Below are 15063 nucleotides of genomic sequence, written 5' to 3'. Positions count from 1 at the left end.
ATTGAACAGAAAGTGCTCCTGTGAGCAGATCTACCATGAGGATGCACAACTCAGCCTTCTGTGTGCTACCTTTGAGTTCCACCTATCCTGTAGGATCCACTGGCAGCCATTGCTCTTGCTGTTTGGAAAGCCACAATGTAAGAAATGAGTTAACATGCCAATTCTCATAATTCCTTGTAGATGATGGATCATGGTATAGAGAGTTATGAGTAAAATGCAAGGGAGTTGAGGGGGAGAGAGAAACTTTAGTTACTATCTTTATGGCTGCAGATTAAAAAGCACACAGTTGCCAGTGTGCTGAGATCTAGTGGAGTGGTTCATTTGTCAGGCTATCCCATTGCACGATCAAGGTCAGACCATTTGTGGGAATCTGAGCGTCATGCTGCTTGGCTGATGGAAGGAATCTGAGGATATATTTCAAAGTGATCACTTTGGGTCACAGATGACCTGTTTTAAGTCTGTATTAGCAAGGAGTGACTGGAGTGACTCTTTCCTCTGTGGCTCATAAATGTGCTTTCCTGTAATCAAGGCAGAGAAAAGTTAATTAAAATGAATTCTCCAGTGGCTTTTCTAAAGCTTTTGTTTTCCGTGGGTAATAAAGCAAATATAGGCAGAAGGTCTTCAGCTGGGGCAGTTTTCCCGACCATGCCTTTATTGCCATGTTCTGTGCAGTTTGGTAAATGTTCGCTTTCTTTGTCAGAAGCTTAGATGCTTGCAGGAGCTCACTATGGAATGGTTTTGAGACACCCTGTCTTTTTAGTGATACAGGTGAGAAGAAAAGGGAAACATCAGATTTAGTCATGTAACAAGTCTGTTTTATTAAGAGAAAAAATGAGAACGAGGAGTCCTCTAGGCACATCATCTACTTCCCACTTTCAGAGGTGTTTCTTGTATTCCTTAAGCAATGAACACCCAAGCTTATGAATACACTACTGAGAAGTAATACGGGCTTCAAGTACTTCTATCGACTTTCATTGAACAGATATATATTAGTCTCCCTTCTTCCTATAATAAGACACTAGTCCTCCTATCTGTGTCTGGTCTTGTTTGGGTCTTTCCTGTCTTTTTTCTTATTTTTCTTGCCTGTCTCCCTCCTTTCAGTTTATTGGGCATCATTAAAAACAAACAAGCAACAACAAAAAAATCACTTTCTTCCCATTAAATGACTTCCAGAATGTTCACTCTTCATCATTCTAGTATACTCATAGGTGCTCTGTATGTACAACTGAGAAATGTCCTTCTCAGAGCTGAATGTGGTGCTGTGGATATGGCCCTGTCTATCCTGGGCACTAGGAAAGGAGGACACTGAAGTTACTACTGTGTTGTGAGATGTAGACCCGCCCCCCTTCCTGGTTTGATTTAGGGTTAGAGAGTGGTCAGTGAGACACATGGTTAGCTTCCTTCTCAACCAGTTTGTTCTCCATCTTATATTTGTGCAACTGGTTTTTATTTTAAATGATTTTTGCCACATCATACATTATCCATGCTACATGATCTATTTTTGCATAGAGATAGAACATTACTTTGAATTTCTTCCTAAGAATTTTGATAATGCTAAAGACCAGAGAATTTTCTTCGCTAATCAGCTGAATTGATTTTTTTTTTAACGGAATGTTTCCTGAATGCATAGTAAATATACTCAAGGAAATAAATCACCATATAATTTAGCTATTTGTCTGTTGATATTTTATTTATAAATTATTTTTTGGTGTTTTTTCTTTCCCCTTTTGGAATGTTTCTGGTTTTCTAGGAACTCTTAATTGTGTATAATTTGTATTGATTCTCTTTTTCTAATGAGTGATAAGCAGTGGTGTATTGTGGTAAATCTCCAACCCAGATAAGACCGGTCAAAGAAAACACAACTCAATAATTATCAATATAAACTGCACGCCTAGATTGGACAGATTTACCATTATGCTACTCTGTTCTCCAGCTACGAGATCCCTTATAACTTGCGGTTTTTCCAGGCCACGTGCTTCTCCTCCGTTGTCCTTCTACCTCTTTCTCCCTGTCATCTTCCTCTAGAACATGCCACCGCTCGTGGCCTCAGACCTTGCCTGGTTGAGAACTTGGTGGCACTGTAACACAAGACAGATCGGGTGCTGCCATTTTAAAATATTACATTAACAGTGGTGGAATATGCATGCTTTTCTCTTGATGAATTTCTCACACAGAAGCATCCTGACTGGAGCAGATGGGTCACTGCTTATAACCCTGGGAAATACCATGATTGCTATGAGCAGGACCACACTAGGACTAGGCTAGTTGAGGGAGAATTTAGTTCATGGTAAGAAAAGCTGACCCTATGACCAAGTGTCTGTGTTGAACTCTTGTAGAATTCAAAACCAACTTTGAGGTAATGTCCTTCGATGTGTAGGCACTGCACATAAGTTGTGTTAAGACATCTTTTTTTTTTCAAAGAAGCCAGAAAAATAAAAAGAATTTGTTTTGGGAGCATCACTTAGTAGCAGAGCATCTGGCTGTGGAGTGTGTGTGAGACAAGAGCAGCAAAGGCAGTAAAAATTGTACTTTGGATAGTTACAAATGCAGATGGCACACGTGAGGAGCTGAACACTCAGTCATGTAACTACGTCTCCTTCACACTTCTGTTGAAAACTTTTTGTACAGCTTAAAGTTTTTCTATAATTTTAACCAGTATAACTTCCTTCAACAGATGAATGATCTGAGGCAGACAACAGAGATGATGCTGTTCATGGAGGAAGTATATCTCAGCCTTCTGCGCCATCCTGTTTTCTGGAAGAGTCAGCTTACCCAGCTGACCCTTCAGTTGCTGTGCATCTGTGAAGTCAGCTTAAAGACAACTGGGGAATGCTCATCTTTAATTCAGCTTGTAGACCGCAGTGTTGAATTTCTTGGGGAGGTAAGGACAGTGTGTTAATATACTAATTATCACTTTAGAAAGTCTCTAAGAAACTGGGTGGTTTTGTTTATGTAGTTTTTTGTGTGTCAGAGGTGATTGGATCTTATGCTATTAGAGCATACTATTACAGATATTTATTATAAAATGAATTATTAAATAATCTGTGTCACCACTTAAAAGTCTACCTCGTTTCCATCTTTAAAATTGAATATAAATGTTGAGCAAGTGTTATATTCTAGAACCTACACGTTCTGTGATCTCAGGATATAAGAATTGATGCACATAAGTACTTCTGACAGAGTGAGGTAAATGTGCTTATAGGATCTCATTTACAAGGGTCTGTGAACCAAGCATCATGACTCACACTTGCAGTCCTACCACACGGCAGCTGAGGATGAGGATTACTGTACGTTTTTTAGCCAGGCTGAGTTCTAGACTTATGTAGCCAACATAGTGATATTATAGCTCAAAAACAAAAACAGAAGCTGGGTGTAGTGCTGTACACCTTTAATCTCTGTGAGTTGGAGGCCAGCCTTTTCTACACAGTGATCCCAGGGCATCAAGAGCAACCTAGTGAGATCCTATGTAAACAAACAAACAAATAAACAAACCCCAAATCAAACAGCCATATGTATATGTTGTGTGTGTGTGTGTGTGTGTGTGTGTGTGTATACACACACACAACTACATAAATACTTATATAAACATGAATATATAAAAATACACACACACATTCACATACACACACACACACACACACACGTATATATGTACTTAATCTTTGTTATGACATTTCTTGTTGCTCATGCTAATGTTCCTGAGGTTAAACATTTTGACAAATAATTTGTGAACCTTTAGTGCCTAAGGTACATTGAGTTGAAGGAGAACAAACTAACCTTCTTGTGTATTTTGAGACTGGGTTCATCTGTTGACTATTGAGTTTAAATAATAGCATACTCTTTCCCTTCTCCTTGTTCACTTTCAGCCTTTCTGTGGGAGGAATGTCTTCATACTCTTTAGGCCTGTTTCTCTGACTGTGTGGTGTGGTAGATTTGGCTTTGCTTGAGCCATTCATCCATAGACTCAGAAGTTTGTCTCTTTTAGGCTTTTCCATTTCAAGGAAAATAGATTTACTCCTATCAAAAAATTAAGCAATAATATAATCAATTTAGAGGGTACCAGGTAATTTTTCCAGGTGTAGACCAGACTAAGCATGGTGGCTTTACACAAGTTAGGAGCTGGTAGTTTCTAAGACATGGTCACGGGGCGACTTGTGTATCCTTCCTGTTCTGTGTGAGTCAGCTCAAGAATTCCTAGGAAGAATGGTCTGTGGGCATAGCTGCTGGAATCCACACTCCAGGACAGGGCCTGCCTGACATAGCTGTGGTTCTCAGGACTCCACGAGCAGGGTTGTCTTCCCCTCTGTGTCTTCTGCAGGAGGCAAACTTCATTGCACCTGTGTTCATGTTCTTTTAAAAGGTGTTTCCATGACTAAGACTGTAACATTCTTGAGAAGAAGGCCTTTCCTGTTGACAGTTGCATATCTGGGCCAGCATATGTTTTTAGCCCCTGTCATATGGATAGTGTTCAATTATATCTTTCATTTGAATTGAGGACCAAACTGTGACTCCAGATATTTTCTGTCATTAAGAATCTTGTGGCACCTGTAGCTAGTTAAGGCATTTACTTCCCCTTCTTTCTCTAGCCAGGCTCTGTGTTAGACTCTTTCTTTATAGGCCAAGCAGAGCCTGTGTTCTCACAAAAGCATAAAAGGTGTGAGAATGGGGTTTATTTACAGATGTGATCCCAGGCTGGGAGCGGGTTGAGCTGAGAGGAACATAGCAATATGACCCTTGCTATAAGCAACCAGTTGCTCCATTCCTTAGACTCCTCTCAGAAGCCTTGTGGAATGTTTCAGAGCAAGAAGTAGGATGCAGGGCAAGGAGTAACCACTGGTCCCGATGACCCTCTTACCACTTTGTGAAGCTTTCCTCAGTGGGGCTTCAGTTTCTAGAGCTAGCAGTTTGAGGACAGAAAGCAAAGAGTTGTGTTGTGGGGCGGTGTGGTAAAATGTTCAGGTTGATTTTGTGCAGGACATGTGTGTGCTATGACAGGAGGAGTTGTAGTTAGTGGACAGGACATGAGGAATGGCAGCACAGTGGTGTGGCCGCTGGTGAGCTGCCTGTGTTCTGGTGGACGGCCACACACCCATGCACACATGCGCAGCACTATTAGGGATTTGTGGATTAAGGAGAGGAGTGAGGCGTGAAGCTGGGGACTTGATGTTTGGGAATGTGGAGACATAGAGGGGGTACACTGGGGACAGATGCGATCATATTTCATTGAATACATGTATGAAATTCTCAAAGAACAAATTAAAAAATACATTCTGGTGTCTATCAGTCAAAAAAACAAAAGCAAAAGTTTATAAAGTGACCTAAGATTTATCCCTTATAATCTTGCACCATTCACTCTATGTTTTTGATATCCCAAATCTCTAGCTCCTTTTCTGTTACCTCTGTCTGGTCTCAAACATGGCAGAAAAGTTCACTTTCATTTATAATTACTTTTTAAAAAATTTTTAATTGCTTATTTTATTTATTTACATTCCAAATGTTACCTACCCTCCCAGTACCCTCTTCTAGAGTTCTTCACCCCATTCCTCCTCCCCTTTGCCTCTGAGAGGGTGCTTTCTCCTCAACCCCTACCCCCCGCCCCCACGGGCATCCCCCTTCTCTGGGGCATCAAGTCTCTATAGGATTAGGCACATCCTTTCCTACTGAGGCCAGACAAGGCAGTCATCTGCTACATATATGCTGGGGGCTCCTGACCAACCCATGTATGCTCTTTGGTTCATGGCTTAGTCTCTGGGAGCTCCCAGCAGTCTGGGTTAGTTGACACTGTTGGTTTTCCTGTGGGGTTGCCATTGCCTTCAGTTCCTTTAAAACTTTCCCTTAACTCTTCCACAGGGGTCTGTGACCTCTGTCCAATGGTCTGTCTAATAGACAGATGCAGATTCAGTCAGTTGCTGGTAGAGCCTCTCAGAGGACAGCCATGCTAGGCGTCTGTCTGCAAGTACATGGGATCAGTGATATGTCAGGGTTTGGTAGATTTTATTACACGTGGCGTAGATTACTGACTTGTAAGCTCTAGCCATTGAGAATGTTATTGTTCTGTTTTAAAAACTAAAGATGCTTTTTTTTTTTTTTTTTAAATTTTTGCCTTTTCAATGACAGCTGGTATGGAAGAAGCATTCAGCCAAGCCATTAGTATATTATGTCATACTTTTTCTATGAACCTATTGGAGGTTTCCAAATTTGGAATGTAAATAATTTTGCTACCTTCCTGTTTTATATATGGACATATAGAAATGCAGGGAAATATGGTAGAACCTGATGTGATGATATACATTGTGAGTATATTGGTTTCAAAGCCATAAAACTCGTCCTCTGATGAGTTCGCTTTGCCCGCTTCCTTGCTTGCGACTACACTTCAAAGCAGGAAACATAGATAACTACAAAAGACACAAACGGGCACGTTTTCTTTTCAAAGTTTAATTACCCCTTTTCTTTTGATGTTTTATTTTTAAAGCTCATAACGTGGGGATTTATAAGATTTTATAGTTCAGTTTCCTTCTTGCAGCGGTAAAGGTGAGATGGAGAGGTTACTGATTTATGCCATAGGGTCTCATGGAGTATCGCCTCTGCCACTGCACTGCAATTGTTTTCTCTCATCTGTTTCTTACCGTTTGCTCCTGTCACATGTCCACCCCCTTCCTCCCCCTTGCCTGTCTTTGTCCTCATGATTTGACTCTGCAGGCTCTAATGTAAAATTTCTGAATGGACTGAAGTTGCTTTATCTTTTTTGTTCTGATCCTGTGTCATCTAGATTAAAACTTACTGTGTATGTCTTCTTCACTTTACTTACGCATTGCTGAACTTGATGATTTCATATTTCATGCTTATTTCTTTGTTACAGTTAAATATGCTCAATAAATTACGATCCCTGCCTCCTTTACATGTTTCTTTTTCATAATACAGTTTATTAAACTATGGTTCATATAATTTATTTTATAAGTTATATAGATGAATTGTGTCTAATGTTAGGTAAATAGAAAAAATTAGCTATTTTTTCCTAACGAAATGTTTCTAAATCCAGCATTTCAGGCTGTTACAGTGGCTCACACAGATTCATTCCTCTACTATTTTTGGTAGAAAGTTTTCTTCTTTAAAAAACCCAAAACAACCATCCAACCAAAGCAGGGAGGAGTGAACCAAAACACAAAGTTCTCTTTGAATTTTTTTGGTGTAACTCTGTTGCTTTTCGGCCCCTAATTTAATACATAACCTGCTCTGTGTGGTATTGCCAATTCTTCAGTGGTACAGACTGGATTAGGCTTTCTATTCAGTGCTTACAACTGTTCATTGAAATACATTTTTCTTGGATTTATGTTGTGAAGCCATGATTCCTGGATTCTCTTTAATACACTTTTTGTTCTCTTCTATTTCTAGGATTTTCCTGTAAAATTGGTCATTATTGGAACTGCTTTAATACTTCTCCAGACTCCAGCAAGTCAACAGAAGCCAGTATTAGATCTAGGTAAGTCAAACAGACTCTGCAGAGAACAGTGTAAACAGGCGCTTGCCTGGTGTTCTAGAGCAGCCGATCCTGCTCCTTCACATAGCATGCTTGCCAGGTGTTCTAGAGCAGTGAGTCTTGTTCTTCCACATAGCATGCTTCCCTGGTGTTCTAGAGCAGTGGATCCTGGTCCTCCACATAGTATGCTTTCCCGGTGTTCTAGAGCAGTGAGTTTTGTTCCTCCACATAGCATGCTTGCCCAGTGTTCTAGAGCAGTGAGTCCTGCTTCTCCACAAAGTACACTAGCTTGTTCTAGAGCAGCAGATCCTGCTCCCCGCACAGTTTGAGTTTTTGTCTGGGTTCTTCCTAATCGCTACCAAGAAGAGCTTACTTCTTTCTCTTGTGTTAGCCTGGGCTTGTCTCCATAGTTTACTATTTGCCCAGTATCTTTCATGTACGTTAATAGAATAGCACAATGCCATTTAAAAATGTATATGTGGGCCTTTTCTTTATTCATAATTATATGCCAAAATGAGAATAATATATGACCCTTGTAAGAACTTAAGTGTTTTTCAGGTTGTATTTGTTTTAAAATTCTATTTTGTGCCAGAGAGATGTCTCAGTGTGTAAAGGCACCCACTGTCATACCAAAACAGGTTGAGTTCAATCCTCAGAATGCACTTGGTGGAAGGAGAGAATTGATCCCATGAGTTCGCCTCTCTCTCTCTCTTCTTCTCTCTCTCCCTCTCTCTCTCTCTCTCTCTCTCCCTCCCTCCCTCCATCCCTCTCTCCCTGCCTCCCTCTCTCCTCCCTCTCTCTCTCTCTCACACAAACACACACCCCAGATATCTCCCCTCACATCCCTTTCACACACACTGCAGAAAACCCAGGCTTATTTAAGTGAACGAGTTGTAATTAATTATCAGTTGTTAACTTGGGTTAGAAGGTGAATGGTGATGTCCCTTTGATTGTCTAACACGGATTGAAAGGACAGAGAAGGTGCTGAGAGGGAGCACAGTGTGCTAGTTATGGAGAGTACACGAGTCTCGTTTCTACCCTGATGGGCAAGTAAGACGTAGTTTTAAAGTTTGCTGTTTTTCTTTTTGCTGTCTAACTTTGCTTCCTCCAATATCAAGTGCATGTAAATAATGGACTGAAAATTAAAGTACTTTAGATAAATTTCTGTTGTGCTTTCTCCTCTGGGACATTAATTTGGCAGCATCTTGAGAGTGAATGCTTGGAACAGGTCTTAGAACATGGAGGAGACCCAGTCTCTTAGATTGCTTTTGCCTCATGTTCATTGTCTGCTCCTCCCTGGTCTTCTTTGGATGACTTTTGTCTTTTCTCCAACAGTGCACATGGCATCTCTTGGAAGCAGTGTGCTCCAGGCTGCTAATTCTGTGGCTTTTACAAAGTTTAATTATGGTATAATTTAAATACCATGAGATTTACCATTTAATGTGTAAATATTTGCCCCCTAAATTTCTTATATCTAATGCTATTAATCATCATGTTCAGTTGCAGCCCTAGAGAAACTGTCTTTGGGAAAAAAATTATTTGGGCTGAAATTAAGAGCATTGACTGCTCTTCCAGAGGATCTTGACTTGATTCCCATCACTCACCATGGCAGCCTCACAACCAACCATCTGTAATTCTGGTCCAGAGGGTCCTGTGGCCTCTGCTGACCTTTGAGTGCATGTGGGGCACAGACATAAATACAAGCAAATACCTGTGTGTGTGTGTGTGTGTGTGTGTGTATATATATATATATATATATATATATCTCAACATAAAGATATTTCTCACTATTGTATGTGTGTGCCATCATATGCATGGAGAAGTCAGATGACAAAGCCCATTTTTCCTCTCACCTTTACTGTTTCAGGGCTGGAGTTCAGATCACCGGGTTTTGCAGGCCAGGTACTTTATCCACTGACCCACCTCACTGGCCTTAAAGTCTTTTGTCCTTGTAGATTTTTCTTTTTATATAAATGGATTGTATTTGTATAATAGACAAAAAAATTTCCAAAGCCCTAGGGAAACTACATTTTTAATTTTGACGTTGCAAACGTGTTTTGGCTCATGCACAATAGAAAAATGACACAGGACCAAGCAAATGCTTTGAGCAGCTGTTCACTCACAGACTTTTCTTTCTCTTGTAAACCAATGCCTGTTTTGAGGTTATCTTGGTTAAGGGAATAAACCACACTGAAAATTGTTGAGATGGTCTGTCATTTGAAACTGTTTAGTATATTGGGAAACCATTTAGTTTTCAAAGTAATAGATTATCAAAAGAATGTCAATTATTTCCAATTCAAAATACAAGCATTAATATAATATACTGTGTACTTAATAATACTAGCCTGGATTGTAAGTAATAGCTTATAAGAATATCTAGAAAATTTATAACAATATTGAATATGTGTGCTATGTGGTTCCTATTTTTTTGCAGAAAGGTAATATATTTTTAAATGACTTATAGACAACTATGGATTAAGCCCAATATTTTGGGAAAATATCTCATAGTAACGTGTTTGTACTTCAGCTCATGTTAAGGTTCAATTTCCAAGCAATTTAAAACAGAATACCGACAATACCACATTGCTGTAGTGAGGAAATTACTTGATTACTTTGACCATTTGACCCTGACACCTATGAGTAACATCTTTAAATCAGTATTTATTCAGCAACCTTGAAAAATATAGTAAGAACAACAAGTGTACTTGTATCCTAACCCATTCCATCCTTAGTCTCTAGGAGATCCTGTGGATGGCTAACTCACTGCACATCTGTGTATGTGCCTCTGATGTGGAGCCTGAGTTCCCATGAGAAGGAACCACTGACTGCGAGGGTTTCATGGGTGTGTAGCTTTGGGACTTCCGTGATCCACTTCTTAACCATCTAGCTGACAGGTCCTGGGCCAGCATATGTTATTAGTCTCTGTCATGCGGAGAATCTTCAATTACATGTTTCATTTGAATTGAGGACCAAACTGATTCCACCTTGGGATCTTTCACCTTGCCATTCACTTAAGCATCTACTAATGTGATTTTGGCTTATTTGTTGAAGACACATGTGTGCACCCCTCATTATTTGCTGATCAGGGACTTAAGATTGGTTGGTAGTTGGAGCTGAGACGTTGAGAAGTTATTAAGGACAAATGTTTAATTGTATTTAAAAAAATTCACAATGACCAAAACCAGAGTTGATATATATATATATAATATATATATATATAAATTTATATATGCATAATATGTGTTGTATTTACAAGTGCCCTTATTTTTCTGTTACGAATATCAACAGTTTAAAAAAAAAACCTGTGATTAGCTTTTATTTTACTGTTATTTTTTCTTACCCTTACTTATTATCCTAGTTGTGTCTGAGCTGGTTGTAAAAGTGCAAGAAAAACTCTATTTCATGGGTAAAATATTCTATTTGACTGGTGTTAATTTAAAAAAAAATTGTGAACTTTTATTTTGATGATTAGCCTTGAAGCTCCTCTCGCTTACTGAGGGTCAGAAAATCCCAAAGGCATCCCTGCTGCTCCTGGTGCCTCTTCTGCAGATACTATCTTCCACAGCCCTGGAAGACTGTCTGGCCATGGGCGAGGAAGGCCCTTCCAGGCAGCAGTTAGCCCTCAGTCTTTTGGAAGTGCTACAGAGAGAGTGTCATGGAGACGACGACAACACGGTAATGAGTACCTCTATTTCTTTTCTCCATCCATGTGCATTTTCTGTCATACCTTGATAAAATTTCTGCTCTTTTCAGATTTGTCAGGCAATAGTGTGGAGGATGTTATGCTGCTCTGGACTATGAAAGGAGGAGGTTAGGTAGTCAGTCCTCAATATGTTTTAAAATGCTGTTGGATCTTTCTTCCTTTCTGAGATTCCAGTGTATATTAGCTGCTAATATACACTGAGTAGTCTAGAGAAAAAGAAATGAAATCTGCTTATTCTAACATTTATTTATTTAATCTATGAAATCTGTTTAATCTAGTTGTATTCATTCATTCATTCATTCATTCATTCATTCATTCATCTATTTTATGCACATACAGGAGGCTTTCCACAAAGGCCAGAAGAGAGTTTCAGATCCTTTGGAGCTGGAATTTGCAGGTGGTTGGAAGGCACCTGATGTGGGTCCAGTCCCCTGCAAGAGCAGCACAGTGGTTTTGCCCTCTCTAGGGTTGTTTCTTTAGTATACTTTCATTGTCAAAGACCATTAATGTATGCCCCACATCTTGCTAGACAGGGTCTCTTCCTCAAATCCTGGAAGCTTTGGAGTTAGTATAAGATTTATATGGCATGTAATGTTGGGTTCCCTGGCCAGTGACTCTTGTTGTCTTTATGTATGACTGTGTTTTCCTGCCTCTTGTGGAAGACAAGTCTGTCACACACTTTTTTATTGCCTTGCAAGGCTGTATGACCATGGATGAAGACAGCCCGTTTGAGCAGAAGTCTTTTGGTGCTGCAGCAGGAGTGGTTGTCCTGTTCACCTACTCCATGCTCTCAGTCTCCCTTTTTTCCTTTTTTTTTTTCTAATTTTAAAGTTGTATGCTTATATGTGTGTTTGTGTGTGTATGCACATGTACATACACCACTGAACATTTGTGGAGGTCAGATGACAACTTTTAGGATTCAGTTCTTTCTCTCTATCCTATGAATGGATCCCAGAAATTGAACCCAGATTGTTAGCGTTGACAGCAAGTATCTTTCTTCACCAAGCCCCGTTGTTGGCTCTCTGGTTTTCCTTTTCTGTGACAGTAGCATTAGATGGCTGGGTCCTAGGCCACTTTGCCAGGCCTCTTTTCTTGTTACATAGTGCCTTTGGTAAGATGTGTTACTTCTCAGCTCCTCTCTTAGGGGTTGGGGATGAGGATTAAGTAAAATAAAACAAGCAACATCCAAAGTCTCTGAGGAGGAGTCGCTGCAAACACAAGCTGGAATACACTTGTTACTTCATCCGGACAAAGAGAGGTCTCTTTAGTCATGCATTGGGGCTAGGGTCTATTCATCCTTACTGCTTACCTGAGAATGTACTGGGTCAAAGTAAATGTGTATTACCGTTTCCTCAATCCAGATTGCTACAGTATAATTCTAATTCTTGAAATATATATCTGACTTAACAATAAGAGAAGGAAATTCCATCTGAGTTCTAAAAAGGCTGGCAAGAACCTAATAACTTCTTTTATACTTACCTCCTAATTCACCATGTCACATCTGATAGGGTCCTGGGTGGGGCTAGAGCTGGGGGCCATTGCTAGGTTCAGGCAGGATGTATTTTCAATTGTGTACCTTTACGTCACAAGTGTCATTTACCGAGGCTCACTGTAACTCTAATACCTAAGGACTCGGCTTACTGTTTGCTCAGGTGTGTGTATCTTATTCATCAGCGATGGTAGCTGCACTCTCTCTTTAGCAGCTGTTGTCAAGGGGGGAGGGGGAAGGGATACTATCAGTGCTATAAATATCCTTTTCATGATGCTACACTGCCTTATTGAGGCTGTGAGTGGACCTCTGTTACCTTTTAAAAAACTCAAGCCACATTTACTGTGGGATTCTCTTCCTCAGGCCAGTATGGGTTGTGGATTCCAAACACAACTATTAATTCTGCTTGCCTCACACTCACCAAGTCTATTCCCAAATCTTCACTTTCACGCATAATGCTCTTTCTTGTCCTCTGTATGAACTGCCCGTTCTTCCAAATACAGCCAAATGTTCTCAAGCCAGAATTCACTGTGCTTTGTGTTTCCAGCTTTCCTTTTATTTACCCAGTGCACAAAATACTGTGTGCTAATGTGGAAGGTTCCATGTTTGTATGTGCAACACTATGGGAAGCTCACGGAGGGAGAAAATTCTGACTTTTCACCAGGCCTTCAGGAAAGGGCAGCAATGTAAATTGTTAACATTAAATTGCCGTAGTCATTGATCATCTTGTGTTTTTCTATCCTAAGTCTTTCTGCTTTATATTTCTCAGCTGACTGTAGGAAAAGGCTTTAATTAAAAATCTCTTAGCCGGTGTCTGACTGAATGTTTTCTTTCTCTTGTACTTAAATAGCATATGAACTTATTTATCTTTTCCTCCAAAGTACCTGATCCATTGTTTAGTGCATGGTGGATATTCAGTATTTAGGAAGTTATTCATAGAAAATGTGCACTTCTCCTAAGACTAGCCCATTTTCCTATTGATTTATTGCAGAAAGCTTTCTATGAAAGGCACGGATTTGCTGTTTTTAGTGATTTCTCTTGGTGATTCTGCCTCAGTGTTTGATTATAACTAGAACTGTTCTTCAGAAGGACAATTTGTAGGTTAAATACCCTGCCATGCCGAGCTGTAATGGCGCTTCCATTTCTGAAGCCTGAGAACCATGAAATAAAACATGCTTTAATATCCTTTTATCCTCAAGATATAAAAATTGCATGATTGTAAACACGATACTCATCTCTTTAAAGTCTAATAAGTATTTTTTATAGTGTTTGAGAAAGAAGATCCTTTTTTTCTATTTGACTATTAAGTGTGATATGTTAAACCATCTATTGTAATCTCACCACAAGCCAGTAGTTGTAAATCGTAAAGTGTTAAAAATTTCTCCCAAGATAATAGAGAATAAAAGAAACATTGGTGTACATGACTTAGGGCCACTAAGGAGAGAAATTTGAGTAAGACAAACCACCACAAGCAATTGTTGACTAGTAAAAGTACTTAGTTATTTCTTAAAGAACGCTGTGAGAGTAGGAATTGTGCAGAACTGTTACTCCTCTCAGATAAAGAGGCAGTCTGTCTTCTTTGCCCTCTGTTGACAGTGACCAACACTATGCTGAAGGACAAAGAAGGAATGCTATCAGGTAATACTGTGTTATCACAGAGCCCTACAGAGGATGGACGTGGAGCTGTGGATCTCACTGAGTACCTGACAGGAAGACAGATTTGGGGGAACTTTTAGGGGTTGGGGAATGAAGTGGATTGATGAGATACAGTGAATGGAGACTTGGGGCCAAATTGCTGTGCTCATTCAGAGGACAAACTCATTTCTATAAAACTGTTGTAGTCAGTGGGAAGATTAGGATAGCTTGACTCAACTAGGGTCTACTGCAAGCTTGCGTGTGTGTGTGTGTGTGTGTGTGTGTGTGTGTGTGTGTGTATAGTATTTCTGGGCCCTGTTGATCGAACAGTACCAGATGGTCTTTATGTGGAATCGTAGGAAGCAAAGAATGTATAGGATATTTGTTCCTTTTTCTTTTATCTTTTTTGGTTTTTTGAGACAGGGTTTCTCTGTGTAGCCCTGGCTGTCCTTGAACTCACTCTGTAGACCAGGCTGGCCTTGAACTCAGAAATCCACCTGCCTCTACCTCCCAAGTGCTGGGATTAAAGGGATGCACCACCACTGTCCGGCTAGGATATTTGTTTCTTAATTTCAATAGTCATGAAATTTTCAGTGAGTTGTCATTATCTTACTTAGAGCTAAGTTAAGGCCTACTGAGCATGTGCAGTATGAGAAACTCCTGTTTCTTACAGTGACTCTAAAATAGATTCTCATCAGTGTCAGTCATTATTGCCATTCCCTCCCTCCCTCCCTCCCTCCCTCCCTCCCTCCCTCCCTC

The 15063-nt window shown here is 39.9% G+C and overlaps 1 protein-coding gene across 1 annotated transcript in view; it reads left to right on the top strand.

Moving 5' to 3' along the window:
- The window catches only part of Focad (focadhesin), a 225907-nt gene that overhangs the window by 77280 nt on the left and 133564 nt on the right, over positions 1-15063 (top strand). Inside the window, exons 8-10 of the mRNA XM_028773373.1 lie at positions 2675-2881; positions 7393-7480; positions 10950-11152. Of these exons, the coding sequence (XP_028629206.1) occupies positions 2675-2881; positions 7393-7480; positions 10950-11152 (498 nt within the window). The remainder of the gene's footprint in view (positions 1-2674; positions 2882-7392; positions 7481-10949; positions 11153-15063) is intronic.

The sequence above is a fragment of the Grammomys surdaster genome, unplaced genomic scaffold, assembly GCF_004785775.1.
Source record: "Grammomys surdaster isolate TR1022 unplaced genomic scaffold, NIH_TR_1.0 225, whole genome shotgun sequence".
Classification (NCBI taxonomy): Eukaryota; Metazoa; Chordata; class Mammalia; order Rodentia; family Muridae; genus Grammomys; species Grammomys surdaster.
The sequence above is the reverse complement of the archived record's forward strand: the minus strand, read 5'-3'. Positions and strand labels throughout refer to the sequence as shown.